The sequence below is a fragment of the Mesoplodon bidens genome, assembly GCF_964165515.1.
Source record: "Mesoplodon bidens genome assembly, chromosome: 3".
In the NCBI taxonomy this organism is placed as follows: Eukaryota; Metazoa; Chordata; class Mammalia; order Artiodactyla; family Ziphiidae; genus Mesoplodon; species Mesoplodon bidens.
The window spans coordinates 154,601,653-154,622,981 of NC_138178.1; the positions used below are offsets into that span (position 1 = coordinate 154,601,653).

General features: G+C 40.4%; 1 protein-coding gene across 14 annotated transcripts in view; it reads left to right on the forward strand.

Annotated features, from left to right (window-relative positions):
* NRXN3 (neurexin 3) overlaps nucleotides 1-21,329 on the forward strand; it is a gene marked incomplete at both ends in the record, with an annotated part of 1,611,783 nt that overhangs the window by 700,021 nt on the left and 890,433 nt on the right. For all 14 annotated transcript variants that reach the window (XM_081229994.1, XM_081230007.1, XM_081230004.1 and 11 more), the window contains one exon: nucleotides 12,715-12,834. In XM_081229994.1, coding sequence (XP_081086120.1) covers nucleotides 12,715-12,834 — 120 coding nt within the window. The remainder of the gene's footprint in view (nucleotides 1-12,714; nucleotides 12,835-21,329) is intronic.

A 21,329-nucleotide genomic window follows, 5' to 3' on the forward strand; every position in this document is an offset into this window, starting at 1 on the left:
CCCTCACCAGCTAGCCTATCACGAGCCTCCAACAGTCTTGTGACTGATTCATCCCAGCCTTCCCTGTGACCTTCAGCAGCCCTATCTCTGGCTCTTCCTGTCTTTGTATTGAGCCTCTGTCCCCAGCCATGGGAGCCACAACTAGTAAATGAGACCTGGAGAATCTCTGGTACCCATATGCCAGATGTGAAAGGTTGGGACAAAAAGGAATTCATAACCACACTGAATTATGCATTTAAAATGATTTTTTCAAGTGAAGTTGGTTCTCCAGAATTTTCCAAATATATAAGAATGGGGGGAGAACTCCTAGTAATGGATTAAAAGAAACAAAAATGAGTATCTTGAGAGGATATCTTTAAAACGTCTCTTTGCCAAACGCTTGTTGATAAGGGTATACAGTATTATAAGAAAATGATCAATAGCTCTGAATGCTCTATAAGCAATATTATTTTAATAGCCACTGAAATTTATCTCAAGCACTAACGTACTGGCTAATAAAAATAATTGGCTCAGGAAAAAGTTGAGGTGTCTGAATAAAGCACTGCCATTGGAGTAACAGAGATAGATGTCTGAACCTGGTTTCTGCCACTTTCAACCTAAATGACCTTATTCATGGTGCTTAAACTCTCTGAGCCTCAGCTGTTTTCCATGTAAAATAGGATGAGAAATTCAAATTTCAGGCAGTATTAGATAACTATGCTTATGAGAGGTAAGTGGGATATAGAAAATTGTGTGCTTGGTCCATACTAGGTAGTCTGTAAACAGCAAGTGTTTTTGGTTCTTTTTCCTCCTTCTTTCTTCTTCAACCAGTAATGGAGAGGGAGGAAGGGAGGAGGGGGAGAGGGATAAGGAGAGGGGAAAGGAGAGGAGGAGGGAGAAAGAGGAGAAACTTTCATGAAAACCATCACTTTTCTTGCACGTGTCATGTTCCAAGTTGATTTTGTGATGGGACGGCGTTGCATTAACCATGTCTCCCATCATACGATACTGTTCATATTTCAGTTTGCTGTGGGCTTCTACTTCAGGCCTTGAATGTGGGTTTCATAGTCACATACATGGTAGGGAGGAAGATATTTACGCCATCACTAAGATTGGTAATGTTCCCTTAGCATGTAGTAGGCACTAGTCACTATGAAATGTTTTACACATAATACTTTGATTCATCCTCACAAAACCTTGTGAGGTAGTTACTATTCTTTACTATACAGATTAAAAAAATAGAGTTATAGTGAGTGTAGGAAATTTGGTGGGGAGGGCTTTGGTGTGGCAATGTTTTAGTTAGGTTCTGAGAGTGCATAAGCTGATGAAATAACCAGGTGCAAGGTGGTGTAGTTGGTGTGTTATATTTGCTATGAGAAGTGAGGTTATAACAACTTAGGCTGGGGTCAGATCCCCAAGGACTCTGTATGCCTTCACTGTACCTAGACATTTAGTGGCCTTTGGGGATTTTAAGTAGGAACTGGCATGAAGAAATTTCTGTTGAAGGATAGTAGTTCTGACCAGAGTGTGAAAGGTTGATAGGTAGGTATTGCTAAAGTTACACTCTCAGTCTCCTTAAAGAGGGAACAGAGGGAGACCAGAACTCTTGCAGCAGGGATGGGAGGTAATGGAGAGAAAAGACTCAGGCAGTACCTGAGAGATAGAACTGCCTGGCTTGGCTATGGTTTGGGTGCAGAAGGTGAGGTAAAGGAGGGTCCAGAATGACTGCCAGCTTAATGGCCTGCAGAACTGGGCGGTGATGTCCTTAAGAGGTCATTCCTCTTTACCAGAGGAAAGAAGGGGTTGGGAAAATAAGGTATGTCTAGGAGATACCCTGGAAAAAAAATGAAATAGGAAAACAGAGTTGAGGAGAGAAATAAAGATTGGCAAAAGACAAGTAAAATGTCTGGAGTCCCGGAATCTGAATTCTTAACATTATCCACAGATGCTTCTTACCACATTTAACATGTGAGATCCACTGGCCTAAATTACTCCCTAACAGCGCTGGAAAATCTGAAAGTTAAAATGACAGGACCGTTCCATGTATTTAAATGGCATCCCCCTGGGTGAGATGTACCTCTTGTCATCCTGTATAGATCACAAACAGAGGAGTATATTTTATTAAAGTGGAAAAACCCAGATAATTTCCAAAATACATGCTTCTAAACATTTTTATTTGTTCTGTGTTCTGGCAGCATTTTAGACATAAAAAAATCTTAAGAGTTTTATTTTTCCAGAAGAGAGATTTGCCTCTGAGCAATTTGACAAACATTGAGATTTCTCTTAATCTGTTTCTTTCCCCTGTCATTTTCTCTGTATGTTTCCCTCTTGTCCCATTTTATTTTGCCTCCTTTTTCTTCTCTGCCTTTCTTTGTCTTCTATCCACCCAGAAATTAAAGGTGTTTCCATTGTATACATTGATTTAATAGTTTTGTATTTTTTTCCTCGAGGGCATGTGTAGAATGTTTCACTGTGAGGATTCATCCTTAGCCATCCTTAGTTCACCCCTTGTCTAATAGAGGCTGTATAGTGTAGTCCTTAAGGGCAAATGGAACCAGGCTGCCATATGCAAATCCCAGCAATGATTACTTATGTGGCCCTGGAGAATTGACTGAAATTTTTTCTGCCTTGGTTTCCTCAAGTGTGGCTATTGATAGATCAGCTCTGCTCAGTTATACTTCAGTCAAAAACACCTCCCTGCGTCATCCTGGCTCTCTCCATCATGGTTCTGCTACAGCTCAGCTTCACGTCCTCTTCGTTTCTGGACCCTGGCTGAAGAAGCAGCCCTAATGGGTCACATCTTGGATTTGTGGCAAAGGGAAAAGAGAGCTTATGACGTGATGTGATGGCTCATAAACCTTCTAAGCAGCCCAAGACACTTCTCCTCATGTTTCTTTGGTTATAAAGCAAGCCACACGAAATGTCTGACTTAATGGGACAGGAAATACAATCCTCCAGAGAGGATGGACCTATTTAGGAAAAGGCTGATAGGAAGGGGCAGCAAATATTGTCAACAGTACAATCAACCACAACAACCTTATGTGATTAATGTATTAATTCATTAGTAAAACACTTCGACTGGTGTTCAGTGACCAGTGTCTGGTAAGTAAAATATACGTATTAGCTATTATTAAAAGAGTCTAATACAAGTATAAGAAGAAGAAATTTATCCATTCACTCTTCAACATTGAGAATCCACTGTGCATGCCAAAGATAGTACTATTTAGAGTTGAGAATATAGAAATGAAGGTCTTGGTCTCTGGCTTATATGATCTGTATGGTCCTGCATGAACAAATATGAAGAGAAGAGGGTAGTTAATGACTCAGATTTCTTGATAGACTAAGCACCCGACCACCAGGGTACCCAGGGCAAACCTCCATACCCATTCCTCCTACACAATTGGTTTTTATTTATTCACCTGTTCCAGTAGGCTCTGAACTCCTTGGTTACAGTGAGTGTGTCTTTTTCATCTTTGCACCCCCAGAAACTTCCACAATGCTTTATAGCAGGTAGTGAACCTCTCAATTAAACTTATCATCCTTTATACAGCCTGGAAGTGGGGTGGTGATTTCACCCTCTCCAATAGTGGCAATTCCTTTTGTTTGATGCCCCCAGTTGAGTCAGGAATTCAGGGTACATGGATAAAACACTCAACAGTCTGAAGTTCATGTCCATACCGTACCCAAAGCATTGCACAGAGGTGCAAAGACAGCACAAGGAAATTAGTCATGTTTGCCAGGGTGGCCACTTCACATGTCTGACCCAAGGCCACACTTGCTGCATGAGGAGTCTGTTGCATTTACAGTACTTAAGGGGAGAAAAATACATCTGAATTAAAATACTAGATCTGTTTTTGTTAATGCTCTGGTTTTAATTTTTTTTTCCTCTCTGTGCTTGTCTTGCAAGTTTTATTTTGGTGAGTACCATAAAGAGATGATATTTCTAGTGAGATGGGGAGCTATAGTTTCTCATGTTTTCAAACCTACATACACATTATTTTAGGGGGGAAAAGGGTCATCATCTTAGTGAACTAGGACCAGAATAGAGGATCTTTCTGCTAATCCAACCTCCTGGATCCCCCAGTTGCACAAACCAGATATTAAAAAGATAAGAGGGTACACCCAGGTGACAGGACCATTCTGTGTGGCAGTTGCCCGTGACCACAGTGGGTGATCAGCTCATGTCATCAATCTCATAAGCCAGTAGACCTTGTAATTATCACTCCAAGGAGATAGGCTGGAAATATCATTCCTTTCCTATTCTTACCTTAGATTTAGTACTTTCTGTTGTGGGAAGGAGGTGCTGCAGACAGGGGATTGATAGGGAAATGCCATTTCACAGAACTCTTTGTTTTGGGGATACTTTTTAAAACCCAGTGACTATATCTTTGTATTTAAAATAAAGTCCACCACCTGGGATGTGGTAATTATTAAAAACATAGAGCCTGAAGGGACTGTGGGTATGGAGACCATATCTCTTAACTTTTATCTTGAACAGACCTAAGCTAATTAAGAATGATGGTGACCTCACCTTCTCAAAAGCCCTCCATGGTCCTCATGGGTCCTCATAGCAGAGAGCCCGGTGATGGTCCTCAGAGATCTATGCCACTTTCTCACAACCTCAAGCATTTGGTCACTATTTGCTAATTTACAACCATAGCCCCCAAGTCTGCCCTCAGTGCTGAGAGCAGACCACTGTCCCCTGTCTTCCCTGGACTTCATAGACTTCAGGCAGCTAGAGGTTAATGGAAAGGCTCTAAATCAAGCCTGGATTCTTGATTTAATAACGTCATAATATAATAGCCTTGTGACCTTGGGAAAGTCACCTAACCTCTCTGGCTCTCATCATATAAGTGGTATCATCCACCTCACAGGGTGGTTGTACCATCTTAAGTTACTAGGGAGGAAGGGATCAAGTGCTACATGTTTCATCGTAGTCTGCGTTCCCTTGGGAGCAGAGTCTGAGACAAGGACTTGGGTCAGGTGGTTTATTTGGGAGGGATCCCAAAAGTAGGAATGAAGGAGCAGAGATAACGAGCATGAAGGAAGAAACACCAATGCAAGCGTCCATGGTCAAGGATTCTGCCGTGAGCTGCATGGAAGTGGGGCAGATGGAGGGTGTTGTGATGAGCACCTCCAAGAACTGTCTGCCCGAGAGGCGAGTGGGACATTTATCCATGAGCTCCATCCCCCCTGTTTGTCAGCCCCACTACCCCACTTTGCTGCTCTTGTGTGCAGATAAGGAAGGCTTCAGAGAAGCCTGAGAAGACCTGAGAGCTGGCTCTGCTTGAGGCGGGGACTGTCCGACTGTGTGTGAGACGGTGTGTAGCAGTAACTGCCCTCTGCCTCTGTGGCTGAGATCTGAGGTTGGCTCAGGACGTGATGTGGGACACCAAATGTGTCGCTTGCTGGTGCACCAAAATATGATGGCATATTTACCCTTTGCTTACCTTTCCAGTATAAACTTTTAACTTCTTTTGGTTTTATTAGTAGGTCCTATATGCTGAGACTAGATCCTAGTCTTGGAAATTGAAAAAGCAAAGTGAACTCAGGTCCTACTTTTCATTAAACCCCCAAATTAGATTTCCGGTTTCATATTAGGCAGTGTTCTGATTTTCTCCATGTCCTTTACCTGGGCTCACCTCAATCCTCCTCAAATACCTGGACTGAGATGACCCGGGAGTGTAACCTTGATGGGGCTGTGAGAACAAATGAGGCTCAGTGCAGAGATTTTGCAGACGGACTGACTGGGGGTTGAATCCTATAGCTGTGTGACCTTGACCTTGTGGTGCTGTGCCCTGCCTCTTTATTGTAAAGTTGGGTAAACTGTATCAGCCTCATATTATGAACCTAAATAAGATCATGTGTGAATGTACTTGGTACCTCCGTCATCCCCATGTGAGTTTCCCAGAAGGATGCATTGTCTTTTGGCTGGGGGGTGGAATATATATATGTTTAAAAGGAAAGGTAGTGTCTTTATTTATATCTGCTGCCTGGTGTCTTTTAGCTTCAGATTTGTCTAATTCACTAATTCACAAAATGCAATGTTCAGGTCTCTTATGCTCCTTTCCCTTCCTTCTCTTCCTCTACCTTCAACAAATTTACTCTGTTATTTATTTGTTCATCCAATTTTACGTATTCACTTCTTAATTCAACTAAATGTATTTATTTCTGTACTGAATATCTTCCTGAATTGGTCCAATTCATTATATTGCTAAAATAAGTTGTAACTCTCTTCAGCTCCCCTTCCATTTCTTCTCCCTCCCTCAATCTGTCTACTAATTTGTTATTTAATTCATTCAGTTCTATTTATTCACTCACTAGTTTTTTTTTTTCCTAGTACGTTGAACACCTCCTTGGTGTAAGATACCCTGCTTAGTTGTTGGAGATTACAAAAGTAGCATGTTTTTTCTTAAAGGAAGGAAGGGATAAAGGAAAGGAGAAAAGAAGGAAGGGAAGAAGAGGGGAGAGAGGGAGACAGACAGAGAGACAGAGTCAGAGAAAGAAAGATAACAGTAACCCAGCAACCTTGTGTCAAGGTTGCAAGCAGTGAACTCTGATTCACACTTCTCATCAGTAGGAAGCTGGCAGGAGATGATAACAAGTGTGACTGATGCTAGGTAGGAAAGGCACAAATAACAGAAGTAAGCTCCCCTGGCTAATAGGATCAATCATGTCTTGCTTTTTCTGGAATCTTTCTTATCTCGGTTGAAGGTGCCTTTGCCACCCAGGCTCCCAGACCAAATCTGGGAGTCATCATCGATTCTTCTCTTTCTCTCTCCCACTTCCAACCCACCTCCCAAACCAATCTCCAAGTGCTGTCGACCCCACCTCTGAAATACATCACAAACCTCACCACTTCTGTTTCTACTGCTACCTCCCTAGTCCAGGTCACTTTCATTTCCTGCCTTTAACAGCTCTTCAGTACATCTCCTTGTCTCCACTGTTTGTTTCTTCTGGGCCAGTGCATCCATAGCATCCAGAGTGAGTTTTCAAACTTAACTTTGGTCCTATGATCCCCTTGCTGAAAACTTCCCAGTGGCTTCCTGCTGTACTTAGAGCAGCATTCAGATTCTAGGGCCTCTTGTGATCTGGCTTCTGTCTCTGCTGCCATCTTCTCTCCTGTCACAGCCTCTCTGCAGACATAAGGGACTTCTTTTCGCTCCTCCAACATGCCAGCCTCGTTCTGGGCTTCTGTTCTGGCTGTTCCTGTTGCCTCAGATGTTTGCATGCTTGGCTCCTTCTCAGATGTACCATCTCACTTAATAGCTCTCCGTCCAACCTGGTACAGGGCCAGAATAGAGATGTCACCTCAGAGAGGCCTTTCTGGAACATTCTGTGACATAGCCAATCCTCTATTCCCACTCCCCACCCCAATTACTTCTCATCGTATTATCCTGTTGTATTTTCTTCATAGAACCCAACCTGTCTGAAATTATCTCATATTCTTCAATTTGTATTTTATCCTTCATTGCCCCGCACCCCAAACTAGCCTATGAGCCTCTGTAAAGGGCCAGCACCTGGTCTGTCTTGTTCACGTCTTCATCCTTCACACCTAGAATGGTGCCTGCACCCAAGCCGATGCTCCTTTACCATGTGTTCAATATGTGAGTAAACTCTGTGATATGTGGTTGGTGTTAGTAACAGGACTCTGTCAGAACCTGGAAAAGCAGAGTAGAGAATGAGCCACAGGGAAAAGGATGGCAGCCCAGAGACGAACGTGTTGCATGTGGCAGGCCTCGTGGGACGTGGACCTATTCAAGCCCAATACATATCGCTGGTGTCTTCAGTGGGTTTTAACTAGAAGCAGGCCTCCAGGAGGGTGTATGAGCTCAAGCTGAATGATTTGCTCACTTGTCTTTCTCACGTACTTCACTGGGAGACTTCTTAATACAAGGCTTCCAGAAAGCCTCCTCTGCTTTTTGCATCTATTGTAGGAAAGATGACCGCTCTTCCTGAGTCCTGAAGAGTCCAGTAAAAAATGAAATGATCTATTTGAAATATTTCACCAAACAGGCTCTATAAGTAAATATGATTTTTTTTCAAAGAAAATGAATGCTTTTGACAAAAGTAAGTTTTATCAAAACAAAACAAAACACTTTTCACTCTCTCTTGGGTTGTCAGCCCAAAGAAAACAAGCAGAACATGAAATTTTGGGGGACAAATAAAATGCTTTTCTCCTACTTCCCTGTCACCCTCCTTATTCTTTAGTCCCATTCTTTTCCTCCTTACCCCTGCTTTAGTTGCTGAATCTATTCTCTCTGGAGAGGAAGACTCATAAAATATATGGTGCTATATAGGCTTAGTAAAATGTTTGTCACACCTCAGCTAGCCCGACCTAAGGTGCTGGTGGAAATAAGGTAAGTTTTCTCTTTTTAAATATTTTTGGTGTTCTTTAAACCTAACATGGTCCATCATTTTGTGTATTTATTTGCCATGTCATTTAGATGTATAATCACATGCATTTTACTATACCTCTCTAAAGGAGTGAATTTCATCTTTTTTAATGCATTGTAGGAATTTTGATTCATGTGAAACATAGTTCCAAGAGAAATCAAGTTATTGTCCCTTTTCCCTTCATGCACAAATAGGAAGATGTTCAGTAATTATGGTGCAGGTGTTGCCTCCTTGGTCCCTCCTACCCCTCTCGCCAAAGTTTCTAAAACTTTGGTACCCACCCACTTTTAGAAATAGCACTTTGTGGAACATGGAAGGAATTTCTACTCCCTGCATATGAGCAAAACCATCTGGTTTAGTTGGTTTGGGCAGGTCTTAGAAATATATTGACAGATTATTGAAATACGAGATATTTGGGTATCTTGTAGTTTTGCTGGTTATATTGCTCCTGGGGGGAATAACAAATTCATGTATTGTGAACAGTTTGTTTAAGAAAAAACACACGACTAAATAGGTTCAAAATAATTAAAATCCAAAGTCCGCCTTGTGAAGGTGGGTGCCTCTAGTAATGCTCAAATGTAGATTTTTCCCACATACTTCTATTCCCTATCTGCCAAAAGAGGGAACACTCTGCTCATATCTGAGTGTCATCTTCCTCCAAGCAATCAGCAATGAATTCTCTCTCAAAGGGTACCTTTCTCCTAATTTTTCATTTTGATTTTATTCTTAGCTCCAGCTTCCATGGGGTTACTGTAGGATAGGTCAAGAAAAGAGTCTAGTTTGTGTCCTTCATCCATGATTCTCATTCTCTATCCCCTGTTCATCAGAGGATCTTCTGTGAGACCAGCCTTAACTAAAAAAATATGTTACTACATGAGTTTGCAGTGAGGCTGTGTTGAATGGGCCTTTGTGTGGTGTTACCCAGAGGATTCATTGAAGGCTCTCTGTTCTACAATAACAAATGATTCAATGCTCCACTGCTACAGACTGCTGCATCCCAGAAATCTTCATCTGCAATTTTGCTTCTTTACTCCAGTCATGGGTGTCATTACCTGAGAAATTCAACTACAGGGTGTCAGACAACTTATTAGTTTTCTGTATTTAAATCAAACATTAATGATCTAAGCAGCCTATAGGGAATCAAAAGATTGTTTTGTGATCCATCTTGATTACTTAAACTATAAAAGAAGGAAACATGCATCTAATACATGCATCCAATATGTATCCAATTGCAGATCATACTTCTCCCAGCTACTAAACAGAAAACGGACAGTGCTGGATAATTGATAGCTTTGATAATATTTTTTAAAGTTCTCACCAGTTCCCTTTTAAATCGCAACTTACAAAATGATTTCCTCCTTCTTATCTGGACCATCCTTTACTTAACAGCAAATAACTCTTCACATTCATTGTTTTACTGATGCTTCGTGCTTGAATCTTCCAGAGAAGTTGCTCCAAACTGAATCCTCTTATTTCTAAAACCTATCCATCTGTATGTTTCAACTTTCAGCTTGTGTCTGCATCTTGCATCACTTACCAATCCATTTTTATGCTTAGGCTACAGATTAGATTTGCCCTTCCCCTCTATTTGTGAACATTTCCAGCTGAGTTTAAACCTCATTTTCCTTCTAGTAGGACAAATTGACCTTTTCACTTGATTAAAGATAAATGCCATTGACTCTCCACTTTTGGAGGCTGAGAGTTTTCCAGAAGCTCACTGAGATTTCTCTGTTTATTGCTTGAAGATAAGTATCAAACAATACTCATTTCCCTGCCGTTTTATGGAGATGAGTGTGAGTCTTTTTTCTACTCTTAGAGTAATGAGGATTAGTGGGGCAGGAGGTAAAGTGTAATCAAGCAGTAGGGTATGAGAGGTTTCAGTTATTTTTTTTTTTCACATTTTTGGTCACAGGCCATCACATCCTGAAGTTTTAGAGTCAAATTTTCAATCTGACCATAGTGGACATTTCAAGGAATCCAGAAGTACCTGCAAAATATCAGCAGCATTTAACACATACTGGGCTGAGGCAAAGCTTGTTTTTACATCTCTATGGCTGATATGGAACTAATGTAGCAACGTCCTAAAACTGATTGTGTTTGTGTTAGTATTTTTCCCTCTTATCTGTTCCCAATCCTAAAAATTAAGCGATGTGCAAAAAATTGTCTAAAGAACAGATGCCACCTATAAGAACTCTTTAAATAGCCTATGTTTGTAGCAGTTCTGCCTCCGTAGCCAATATTTTCCACATCTTTCTTTACTTTCTTCTTTCTTATTGAAGCATTTGCATGTAGAATAAAGAGGATAAAAACATAAAAAAACAAAGGCAGATTTGTTTCTTCTGAGAACATCTGTTCTTGCTTCAAAGTGCCCACAAGATGTGGGTCCATTTTCTCCCAGTGCCCACACAGTGTGCTGTTGTTATCACTCATAGACCTGAATTTAATGAGATAAGGAACAGTGCTATCTAATCAGTTGAAATGTAGGGAAAAGCCTGTTACTGTGTATACATTTTAGATAACATAAAAGACAGGAATACCCACAAAGAGAAGCTAAGATTGTGTATTACATCTTTTGTTGTAGAATTAATTTTTTCATTGGTCTCATGGCATCATTACTCAGTTCTGGGTATATTTGGTCCATTCTAAGTTTCTTCATGGAATTCTCAGGATTTTTGTAACTATGGATTGCACGTGGGGTATAAGTACATTCTGAAAAATATTAAACACAAATTACCTGCTGAATACATTGTGATTGAAAGAAACCTTTCCACTTTGAAAGCCTGTTTATTTTTCAAGAAGGAAATTTCCCCAGACTTCAGCTACTGTCATAACTCTTATAACCAGCACTTAATAGAAATACTAATTACTCAAAATTAAGGGATCCAATTTAAAATGACCTAGCTTAAAAGATCTCTACCGAAATGATACTCTTTTTTTCTTTTCTCCCCTAAACGATATATAGTATCTTCAGTCTTGGAGCTAGAGGAGTGGGGAGAGTGGTTAAGGAAAGATATATAATAAAAGTTTCAAAATTACTTAGATAAAAGTATATTGACCTTATTTGATGGTTTCCAAAGAAGTAAAGACATAGGTAGACATCAGTTATTCAACAAGCTCTCATTAAAGCACTACTATGTACCTGGTCCTGTGCTCCTATATGTTGGAGCCAAGTGTGTAGTCTTCTGAAATATTGCAGATGCATAACATCCATAGAGATGTATTGCCCAGTTACCTGTTTTTTTTTTTTTGCAAGTTGTTTCCAGAAGTAAGGCTTTACATATATTGACTGACTAATGTAGGAAGATTTAAGCAGTATCTTTCTGCATGGGATCAGCTATCTATATATAGAGAGCAAACGTGTTCCAAGTTTTCTGGTTCTATGCAATCTTCTTTGTCTTTTCAACTTACATCTCAGTTCAATGGCAAGTGAAACATTATATTCCACTCCCCCTCATCACTAACTGAAATGTTTCAATGCCTCAGTGTTTGTCTTGCCAACTTCTGCCCCTAAATACCATAATTCCTTGTTGCATCTGATTCTTCCTAGGTTTCACTTGAACACCATCTTGAGCATCTTGATCATGGATCTTTTGAGGCAACTTGGTTTATTCCTTTATTTAGTGGCACATTTTACTGAATATTCTTTTGACCTAAACAGGTTCAATTTTGGAATTTTGCATTATTTCATATTTTAAGTCTTTGGATCTTTTTGGAAGATGATGAACAATGAATAAGTCTGGGGCCCATCATATTCCCTTCAGGAGCATTATTTATAATGGGTTTTAAGCCTTGACATTATTATTATGGTAACAGTTACTGTCGTGATTTCTGTGGTCACTGAATTCTGATAAAACCATGGGTTAATGGAAATGTCAAGTTAAAAGCATAGCTCTTTTCTCATCGAATTGGTGGATACTCTCCAAAAGCCAGACTGGTGTATTATGCCTGAGTGACCAAATGATTCTAAAGGAATGTATGATGAATTTCCTGTGTCTTCAAGAAATTCATCTGAAGTCTAAGACTTTAGGAAACAAAATGACAGCTGACTACTGTTTCCTGTAAATGTTTGCTTATTGCCATTGGCATTTTAAATATCTTGCACCTTTAGATAAAGGAGGGCACTTATTTGTTATTGTCCATTATGATTCAGTTGAGATTTTGCACTGGGGACTGCTGTGGAGGACCCTGTTGGATCAGTGAAACTCAGATGGGCTCTGGAGGGATATGATTCCTTGAATGCTACTGGGTCATGTGCACCAGTGTGGCTTTGACAACTCTGATGCCATGAACACTAATTTTAGAATTGATTCTAACTTTGGCACTTACCACTGCCCTTAGGCAAAGGACCAGAGACCCTGTATGCAGGGCAGAAGCTCAATGACAACGAATGGCACACCGTTCGGGTGGTGCGGAGAGGAAAAAGCCTTAAGTTAACCGTGGACGATGATGTGGCTGAGGGTGAGTACAGCTGTAGTGAATTTGTCTCTCTTTGCTCTCAGACTCCTCTTGGTCATTCAGTGAGCAAAGTGTTGTGTTTGAAAACCTTGTATTTTGCTAAACAGAAGTCACATGTCTTGTTCTCTGTGACAGGCTCAGGTAAGACTAAGAAGATCTTCCTCTATATTTTCATAATCCCTTTTCATTGATAAGTTCTGTATTACAGAACTTATCCACTATGGTGGTTACATATTGATGGGGCTCTCTCCTTAGTCATAGAGTATGTGTCTGGAGAACAGACCTAGAGTTCTACAGATCCTTCTATTATTCAGTTACTCAAAAACCACTTATCAATCATCCTTCAAAGTGCCAGTTCCTCCCCTTTTGAATGAGTCACTCTCTAGTAGAGGGAGATGGATAAACCAGAAATTCAGAACATTATAGGTACAAGTAAGTACCGAAGTAAGTGCATGATACTTAGAAGGTGCTGAATAATTATTCATTTATTTAATAATTTATTTGATCATTATTAATTGAGTACCTACTCTGTACTAAGCACTGCTTTAGAACGCACTGGGAATGTGGTGGTGGACAGTTAGGCAAGTCCTTGGTCTGGTGGAATTTACATTCTAGGAGGGCAAGGAATAAGTGAATGAATCCATACAAACATAAAGGAACATTCAGAACCTCACACAAGCAGTAAGTATTTCTTGACAGCCTGTTACATTTCAGGAATGTGCTAGGGATTGTAGAAGATAAAAAGGAAGAACAAAATTACCCATTTCCTTCAACAGTGAACCAATTTTGTAGATGAGATAGGACTCGGGAATTTGAAAATAAGACAAGGAATATATAATGAAATTCTAATTTGGGTGTGTAAGATTATAATTTTCAATCAGAAGATAATTTTCTCAGTTATCAGTTTGGGCTGGAGAAATCTGGAGTGGTTTAGGAAGGTAGATCTTTGGGCAGAATTCGATGGATAATTTAATAAGATCTAGGACAGAAGAGAGAAGGCATCTTTAAGTGCATCTTACGTGCTGCATTCTAAAATTTTTACTCTCCAATATTTGAGAGCCGTGCATATCTGTTATGCAGACTTCTTGTCCATGTGGGAAGGGAAAAACATGGGGCAGGATGGGGTATTACGCAGAATGCTGTTGGTGTCAGGAGACCTGGACCCTGGTACTGATTCTCTGCATCAGGATGTTGGGAAAGTCACTTACCATTTCTGGACCTGTCAAATGAAGTCAGTGGCCTAAGCCATGTCTACAGTTTCTTCTGTGAATAAGACAGGTTAGAGTCAGGAGCCTTCGGGTTTAACAGTCACTGTCACTAAAATGCTTTATACCTTGAAATTCTATTATTGCTAAGACTATTTTCAGAATAAAGTTTCTGCAATTTTGGGTTCTGTAATTTAATTTTATATTCATGAGCCTGAGCTTCTGTTCTCCTGGAGTCAGGAATTATAGTGAGCCATGTATGTGTTTGTGCAGGTAGGAGTGTGTTTGTGTGTATGGGTGTGCATGAGTCATGAAGGAGAGTCTAGAAGGAGCAAGAACAGCTCACATATGTCCAGTGAGCAGCTGGCATTAGGTGCTGGTTTAGCCATTGTACACATATCAACTCCTGTAATCTTCTGGAGCGCACCATTGCCTTGCAGCTTAAGAGTTCTTGTGTCATTTTACGTAAGAGTAACACGAACTTAGAGGGAGTTGTGTGCGTAAGCTCTAAATTCATGTCTGTGTGATGTGACCAAATCAAGCTGCTTGTCAGACTTCCCAGTTCATCCTAAGAAAATGATGTGTCTTACACTATAGGTAAAATACAGTGGAATGGATTGGGGTGAGGTGAGGAATACATTCCGGTAGGTACACAACAGTACCCAACCCCTTCCCTCCCAAAGAGAAGACAAACAGAACTACAGTGATTAGCCAACACCCTCCAATTGTACATAGACATAACTTAGTAGTGGGAGGTAACAGTTGCTGTTCTCTATGCCTGAAGGGTAACTTAGCTTTATGTAATGAAAATAAGCAGAATGATTGTACGCTTTAGAACCCACAGCCAACCTGAATTAATTCTTCAAGAAACCCCCGTGAGGGAATGCAGAGACCAGCCTGCAAAGGCAGCAGTGATACATCTCACGTCCCTTGGTGCCTCCTCTGGGTTTAGCCCAGTAAAGCCAACAGTGCTATTTGCAGCGTGTTTTCAATAAATAGCCACTAGATGGCGACCTCACCCTGCTCTTTCCAGACAGCAAGTTCCTTTTATTTCCATAGGGAAATTATATACCCTGAAATCTACAGTCATAAAGAACTGCAGGACTGAGGGTACAGTAATGTGTAATGCCTCCCTCAGTCATTATTCTTTTTTAGAAGCTTTACAGTAAAGGTAATTTTAAGTGTGCTTTCTCTTACCACTAATAATTAAAAGGCAGGATTAAACCGTGGATGCCCAAATCATCCAGTAATTTGATATTTGAAATTAATGAAGCTGTTTCATTTTCTGCCTTACCCCCTACTTTGCTGCTGATGGAAAAAAAAGCAGCCATAAGGATAAAGAAACCTGGGAGAAGAAAAGAGCTATTTTGCCTATGAGCCACAACCTTGGATTGCTTCTTACAGTGATAAGGGGTTTGGGAATTTTAATTTTAGCTCACAGAAGTCATAAAATCAGGCAATGAAACTAAAAACCACATAGTCCTCAGGTTATTAAGTAGTGTCTTATTGGCTTATTTAGTAATGCCTTTCATGCTGTTTAAAGTCGCCCAGGAGGTCAGATTTTCAGCTAGTTTGTAGAAATGATGCAAAGAATAGGTCAGACGTATAAGAAATCTAAAGCAAGGAAAGAAATAGTCCTCGGCCTGGCAGTTTTCATTTATTGTAATATAACGTGTTCCTGGAAAAATATTAAGTTCAGTTGACAGTTAATAAGGATGGATTGATTGATTGAGCTGGATTTCTATGATTAAGAGTAAATTAAAAGAATACCTCCCTTGGGTTAGCTCCTCAGCATTAGGGCCTGACACTGCAGGGACCACCCGCGCCACCTAGAACTTCTTGCTGGTACAGAAATTCACCTCTCTTCTGACTCCTCTGGTCCATGTTGACTTTTTCCTTTCCTTCCCTCATCCTATATAGCATGTACAGCGCCAAGCTGTAAAAATCATTTTCCAAGAAAAACTTGTTTCTCACGTTAATTAAAAAAAAAAAAAGGGATGAGATCAATTTGGAAAATGTTAGGTTAAACAAAATGAAGTGGAATTCTTACTTGAAAGACCTATTAGGAGCCTTTAATATGCTAATATACATTGATCATCATCAGTAATTACATATGCAGTGTTTGCCCTATTTATTTGGCACCAGAACTTCTTTTAAGTTACTAAAGCATGTTACAGTATATACTTTTGAAAAATGTTGATATCGAGGAGAAAAGGGTGTGAGAGTGGTAGAGCTGGAGGATTGTGGGCAAAACATGCATTCTTTACTAAGGCTTGGTAAGCCTTTAAGTTTTCTTAACTTCTCTCTCCATGTCTGTGAGCCAAGGGAGGTCAAGTTGCCTCCTCTAAGCCTCTCCCGATGTCTTTGCTAAGCTCCCAGTGTTGGCCTGCTCTTAGTGGTGACTCCAAAGCAGATGTCTCAAATACAGCCTCCTTCCGCAGATGTGAGGGATGCTTGCTGTGCCTGGGCTCCTTTGCCAAACACTGTCGGGCATAGAGAAGAGGCAAGATGTGGTCCCTACTTAAAAAGAGCTTGTGTTCTGGTAAAAGGGAGAAAGCAATAAATGAAGTCACCAGGAAATTCTTAACACACTTCAGAGAAAGGAAAACAAATGAAAGCTGCGTAATTAGTAATAGTTAACAGGCACTGTTCTAAGTACTTTATATGTACTGATACATTTAACCCTGATAATTTCCTCTTGATTTCACAGGGAAACTGAGGCACAGAAAAGTTATGAACCCAGGCAGTCAAGCCTCAGAGCCTACATGCTCATCCACTATATGCTAATGCCTTGTGGGGGAAGCTACAGCTCGAACTTGGCCAAAATTTTGAGTAGGTTTATGTTCTCAACAAACTTCAATACTCTGAGTCAGGCTGGTCTGTAAACTGCTTGCTGGCCATCAGTGAACTATGGAAGTGAATGTGTGAATAGGAGTCAAGGCAGCATGGCTGTTCTCGGGAAGGTGCTGGATACATTACCCGTGAATTAGATGGAATGACACTATAATACTTGGCCACTGAAAAGGAGTGTGAACTCATCACAATTTCTGCATGGAAATTTCACCAGCTAAATTCCACCTACAGCTTTTCTTGGGCAATAATGCAAGGAATGAGTCAAGCTTTTTCTCCAGAAACAGTATAGTGTACAAGATAAGATATGGGCTTTGGACTGAAACATGCCTGTGTTCAATTTGGGGGTTTACCATTTATCACCTGTATGAACTTTGGTAGAAGTTTAACCTCTCTAAGCGAAGCGTCTTCACCTCTAATGCAAGACAATGGTGCCTCTCTACAGTTTTATTGTGATAGTAGCATTTGATGGTGGTTATAAAGTACCTAGCATGATGCCTGGCATATAGGGACTATTCAGTAGTCTTGGTTTTTGCTTGTTATGCTTCTCCCAAGTTACTCGTCTCTCTTCCAAAGTTTGAAAGCAGCTGCTGTGAAGTATGCATACATTCTCCCCTTAAGTGGAAATTTTAATTTAAGACAGCATTCAGAAGAGATGAATGAGGTGAATCAGTCATATGCATACACATATCCACTCTTTTTTAGATTTCCTTCCCATTTAGGTCACCACCAAGCATTGAGTAGAGCTTCCTGTGCTATAGAATAGGTTCTCATTAGTTATCTATTTTATACATAGTAGTGTATATATGTTAGTCCCAATAAGAAACTAACACAACACTGTAAAGCAACTATACTCCAATAAAAATTAATAAAAAAATAAAACAAAATTATAAAGGGACATCTCCTAGAAATAAATAAATTGATTGATTGATTGATTCATTCATTCTTTGGGAAGCAACATCAAAAAGCAGATTGGTAACACCTGCCTGAGAAACCTAAGAATATTATAGAGAATAATACAACTAAATTGATGGTGTTATTATAACTTTAACATTACATACTACACCATAATAAAGATTATTTTATTGAAATGACTAAAAAAGGAAGAGATGAGTGAAAAGGTTCCCGGTTATTAATTTTGCTTAGGTGATACACAGATTTTAAAAAATATATATATTTGCTTAGTTTGGCACAAGTTTCAAACTTAAGCAATCTCTTCAGTGCATTTTCCAGGTGCAATAGCATACATTTTTTTGGAATCTCTATGTGCAGCCAAGCGAGTTCCTTTAGCACATAGTGAAGCTAGTTCATTTTCTAATTTGGCCCCTTTCTAATTTGGTCACCTTCTTCACTCCCCTGCCCTCCCCCCTAACCCCACCAACTTCAAGTTGAAGCTCTCTGAGTTATCCTGAATTTTAAATCAGTCTGCATCCCTGGGCTAAGTTCTCAAATTTCATTGTTAGCTTCCCTTCTCTTACTTGTCCAAGCCTTTCTTCAAGCTCTTCTTGAAGAGCTCAGTCAACACTGTACATGATTTTCTTGCTTTATGAAATTCATGTTCTAATGAGCAGAATTTCCTAACCCTTCAATTCTAGGGGCCGATTTATCTATAAACTTATCTATTTTCTCTAAAAGATCCCAATTAACTTTAAAATTGTCTCTTTGAATTTTTTTTGAGCTCCAGTCTTCACCAGGGGTCACCCCTTTATCACTTTTTATTTCTCATCACTGATCTTTTTTATTTTTATTTTATTTTTTTTGCGGTACGCGGGCCTCTCACTGCTGTGGCCTCTCCCATTGCAGAGCACAGGCTCCGGACACGCAGGCTCAGTGGCCATGGCTCATGGGCCCAGCCGCTCCGTGGCATGTGGGATCCTCCTGGGCCGGGGCACGAAACCGCGTCCCCTGCATCGGCAGGCGGACTCTCAACCACTGCGCCACCAGAGAAGCCCTGATCTTTTTTATTTTTAACACTAAAATAAGAATGAGCAGGACTACCAGCAGCATCATCGTTAAGTTCCTGTGTCCTTATCGAGATTGGCTGTGGTTTCCCCTCCCCATCATCCTCCAGTCCCAGCTCTCAGCCTCCAGCCCTGGTATGAACAGCTGTAGCCAAATTGACATAGGGTATTTGTTTCAGTCACTTCATTGTTCTAGATCATGTGAATTTAGGTTATGCTAGTTTGCATTTTCATGACCAGTCCAATTTTTAATGCTAAGTAATTTTATACAGTGATTCTTTCTTCTAGTTATTCAATTGTTAGCAGATTTATGTTGCATTTTGATTTTTGTTCTATTACAATTTTATATGTAAGTTAACCAACATCATTATTTTATTTTTGCTTATATTAAGAGAATGATTTGTCATTAGTTGTCAGAACATCACATAGAAGCTCATAAAATGTAAATTTGATTTTTGTGCTTATGAGCGATTCTTTGAATTAGGTCTGTGTATGCTCCCAAAGGGATGAAATTAATATTGAGCATCCAGGGGTGTGATCTGGTTGAAGCTCCCAGATACTGAAGTTTAAGGACTCAAGAAAATACGATCCCCTCCCTTCCTTTAATTTTTGCTACCTGAGTTCTATACCAATAGAGAAAAACAAATGCAAGTCTGGTGGAAATGAGATATTTTTATTAGTGATAACACTGATGTTTAAACATATGGTTTACATGTACTGAATTTCAGAATTAGAATTGCCCACTCAGACACTAACTAATTCAGGACTGGGGTAGGACTGAAGCAAGGCCTGTTCCTCTAACACCCATGCTGCAGATGAGTGAGTGAGATAAACTGGTGTTTCTTGAAGGCAGCTTGCTCCCTTAAAGGACATGCCAGAGGCTGAGCTATGCACATATGGTTTCTCTTTGCAGACTATCCTTAATATTTCAGATTTTGTCACTTCCTTTCCTCTGGAAATTGATAAAAGAGGCAGTAAGAGATTCTAGGAGTGTCTTGCTCATGGAATTTCTTCAAAGTGGAGGATAACAACAGGAGAGGGAGGGAAGAGGGAATTCCCCTTCCCTTCCTTCTACCTCTGGGGCATTAGGACATGGTTTGTTACATTTTAATATGATTTATCCAAATAAATGTGAGAGAGCCACCTTCTACTCTGGCCATACTAATGCTGTTTTCCTTGACTTTGTTACTAAAGTTTCCAGTCTCTTTGTATTTATTTCAAGCCCACCTCATTACCCTTGCCCCAGCCTCTCACTACTTCTGGGTAAGCCAGGTAATGAGTGGTCTAAGAGTTTATTTGTATCAGCTGGAGATATTTTACTTGCACATGTCAGACACCCATCTCAAATGCTTTAAGCATAAAGGAGAATCTATTGCCATGTAGTGTTTAAAAGTCCAGATTTGGCCAGCTAGATCCAGGTCTTCAAATGACATCATCCTGCAGAAACTGTTCCTCTCCGTTCTGTGGTTGTCTGCTGGGTCAGCTGTCTCCCCAGGGAGGCCCTAGCCCTCCAGTTATCACGTGGCCTCCAGCAGCCCTGAGTTTTCTTCTTACCCCTTCAGAAAGCCTTGTTTGCAAAGAACGTCTCTTTCCTAAGTGTTCCAGCACAAACCCTGGGGGAATATTACTGGACCAACTAGGGTTGCTGCTAATCCAGTGTTCTAAGGGTGGTCCCTAGACCAGTCATGTAAGCATCACCTTGAAACTTGTTAGAAATGCAGATTCTCAGGCTACACTGCAGACTTTTGAATAATAAACTCTAAGGGTGGGGCTCAGTGAACTGTGTGATTCAGATGCATGCTAAGGTTCGAAGACCACTTTGTTAGTCCGTAGACCATACTCTATGGCTAGAGAGAGAAAAATACACTGAGTGGTTCTGCCTGGGTAGATTGATTACTTCAGGGGCTGGGATGGGGTCGTCTTCATCCAGCCCAGATGGTTTAAGGGTGAAGTGAGGAAGGTATCTTCCCAAAGGAAGATTAGTTGTTATTATCAGAAAAAGCAATGGTTGCTGGTCAGGTAAAACTAATATGTTCTACAATAGAAACTTTTCCACAAGTACTGGGTGGTGAATTATTACACCAAGAAATATTAATAATGAATGCCTAAGGCTCGCTTATTTTTTTTTTTTTTTTTTTTTTTTTTTTTTGCGGTACGCGGGCCTCCCACCGTTGCGGCCTCTCCCGTTGCGGAGCACAGGCTCCGGACGCGCAGGCTCAGCGGCCATGGCTCACAGGCCTAACCACTCCGCGGCATGTGGGATCTTCCCGGACCGGGGCACGAACCCGTGTCCCCTGCATCGGCAGGCGGACTCACAACCACTGCGCCACCAGGGAAGCCCAAGGCTCGCTTATTTTATCTTTATAAGGGTTAGAGCAATAAAAGTTTTCCTTCTTATTGTATGTACTAGTACCCAATTATTTTCCTGAATGGAGAAAACAAATAGTTTCATCCTTTAACTTGAGTTGCCCATGAACTCATA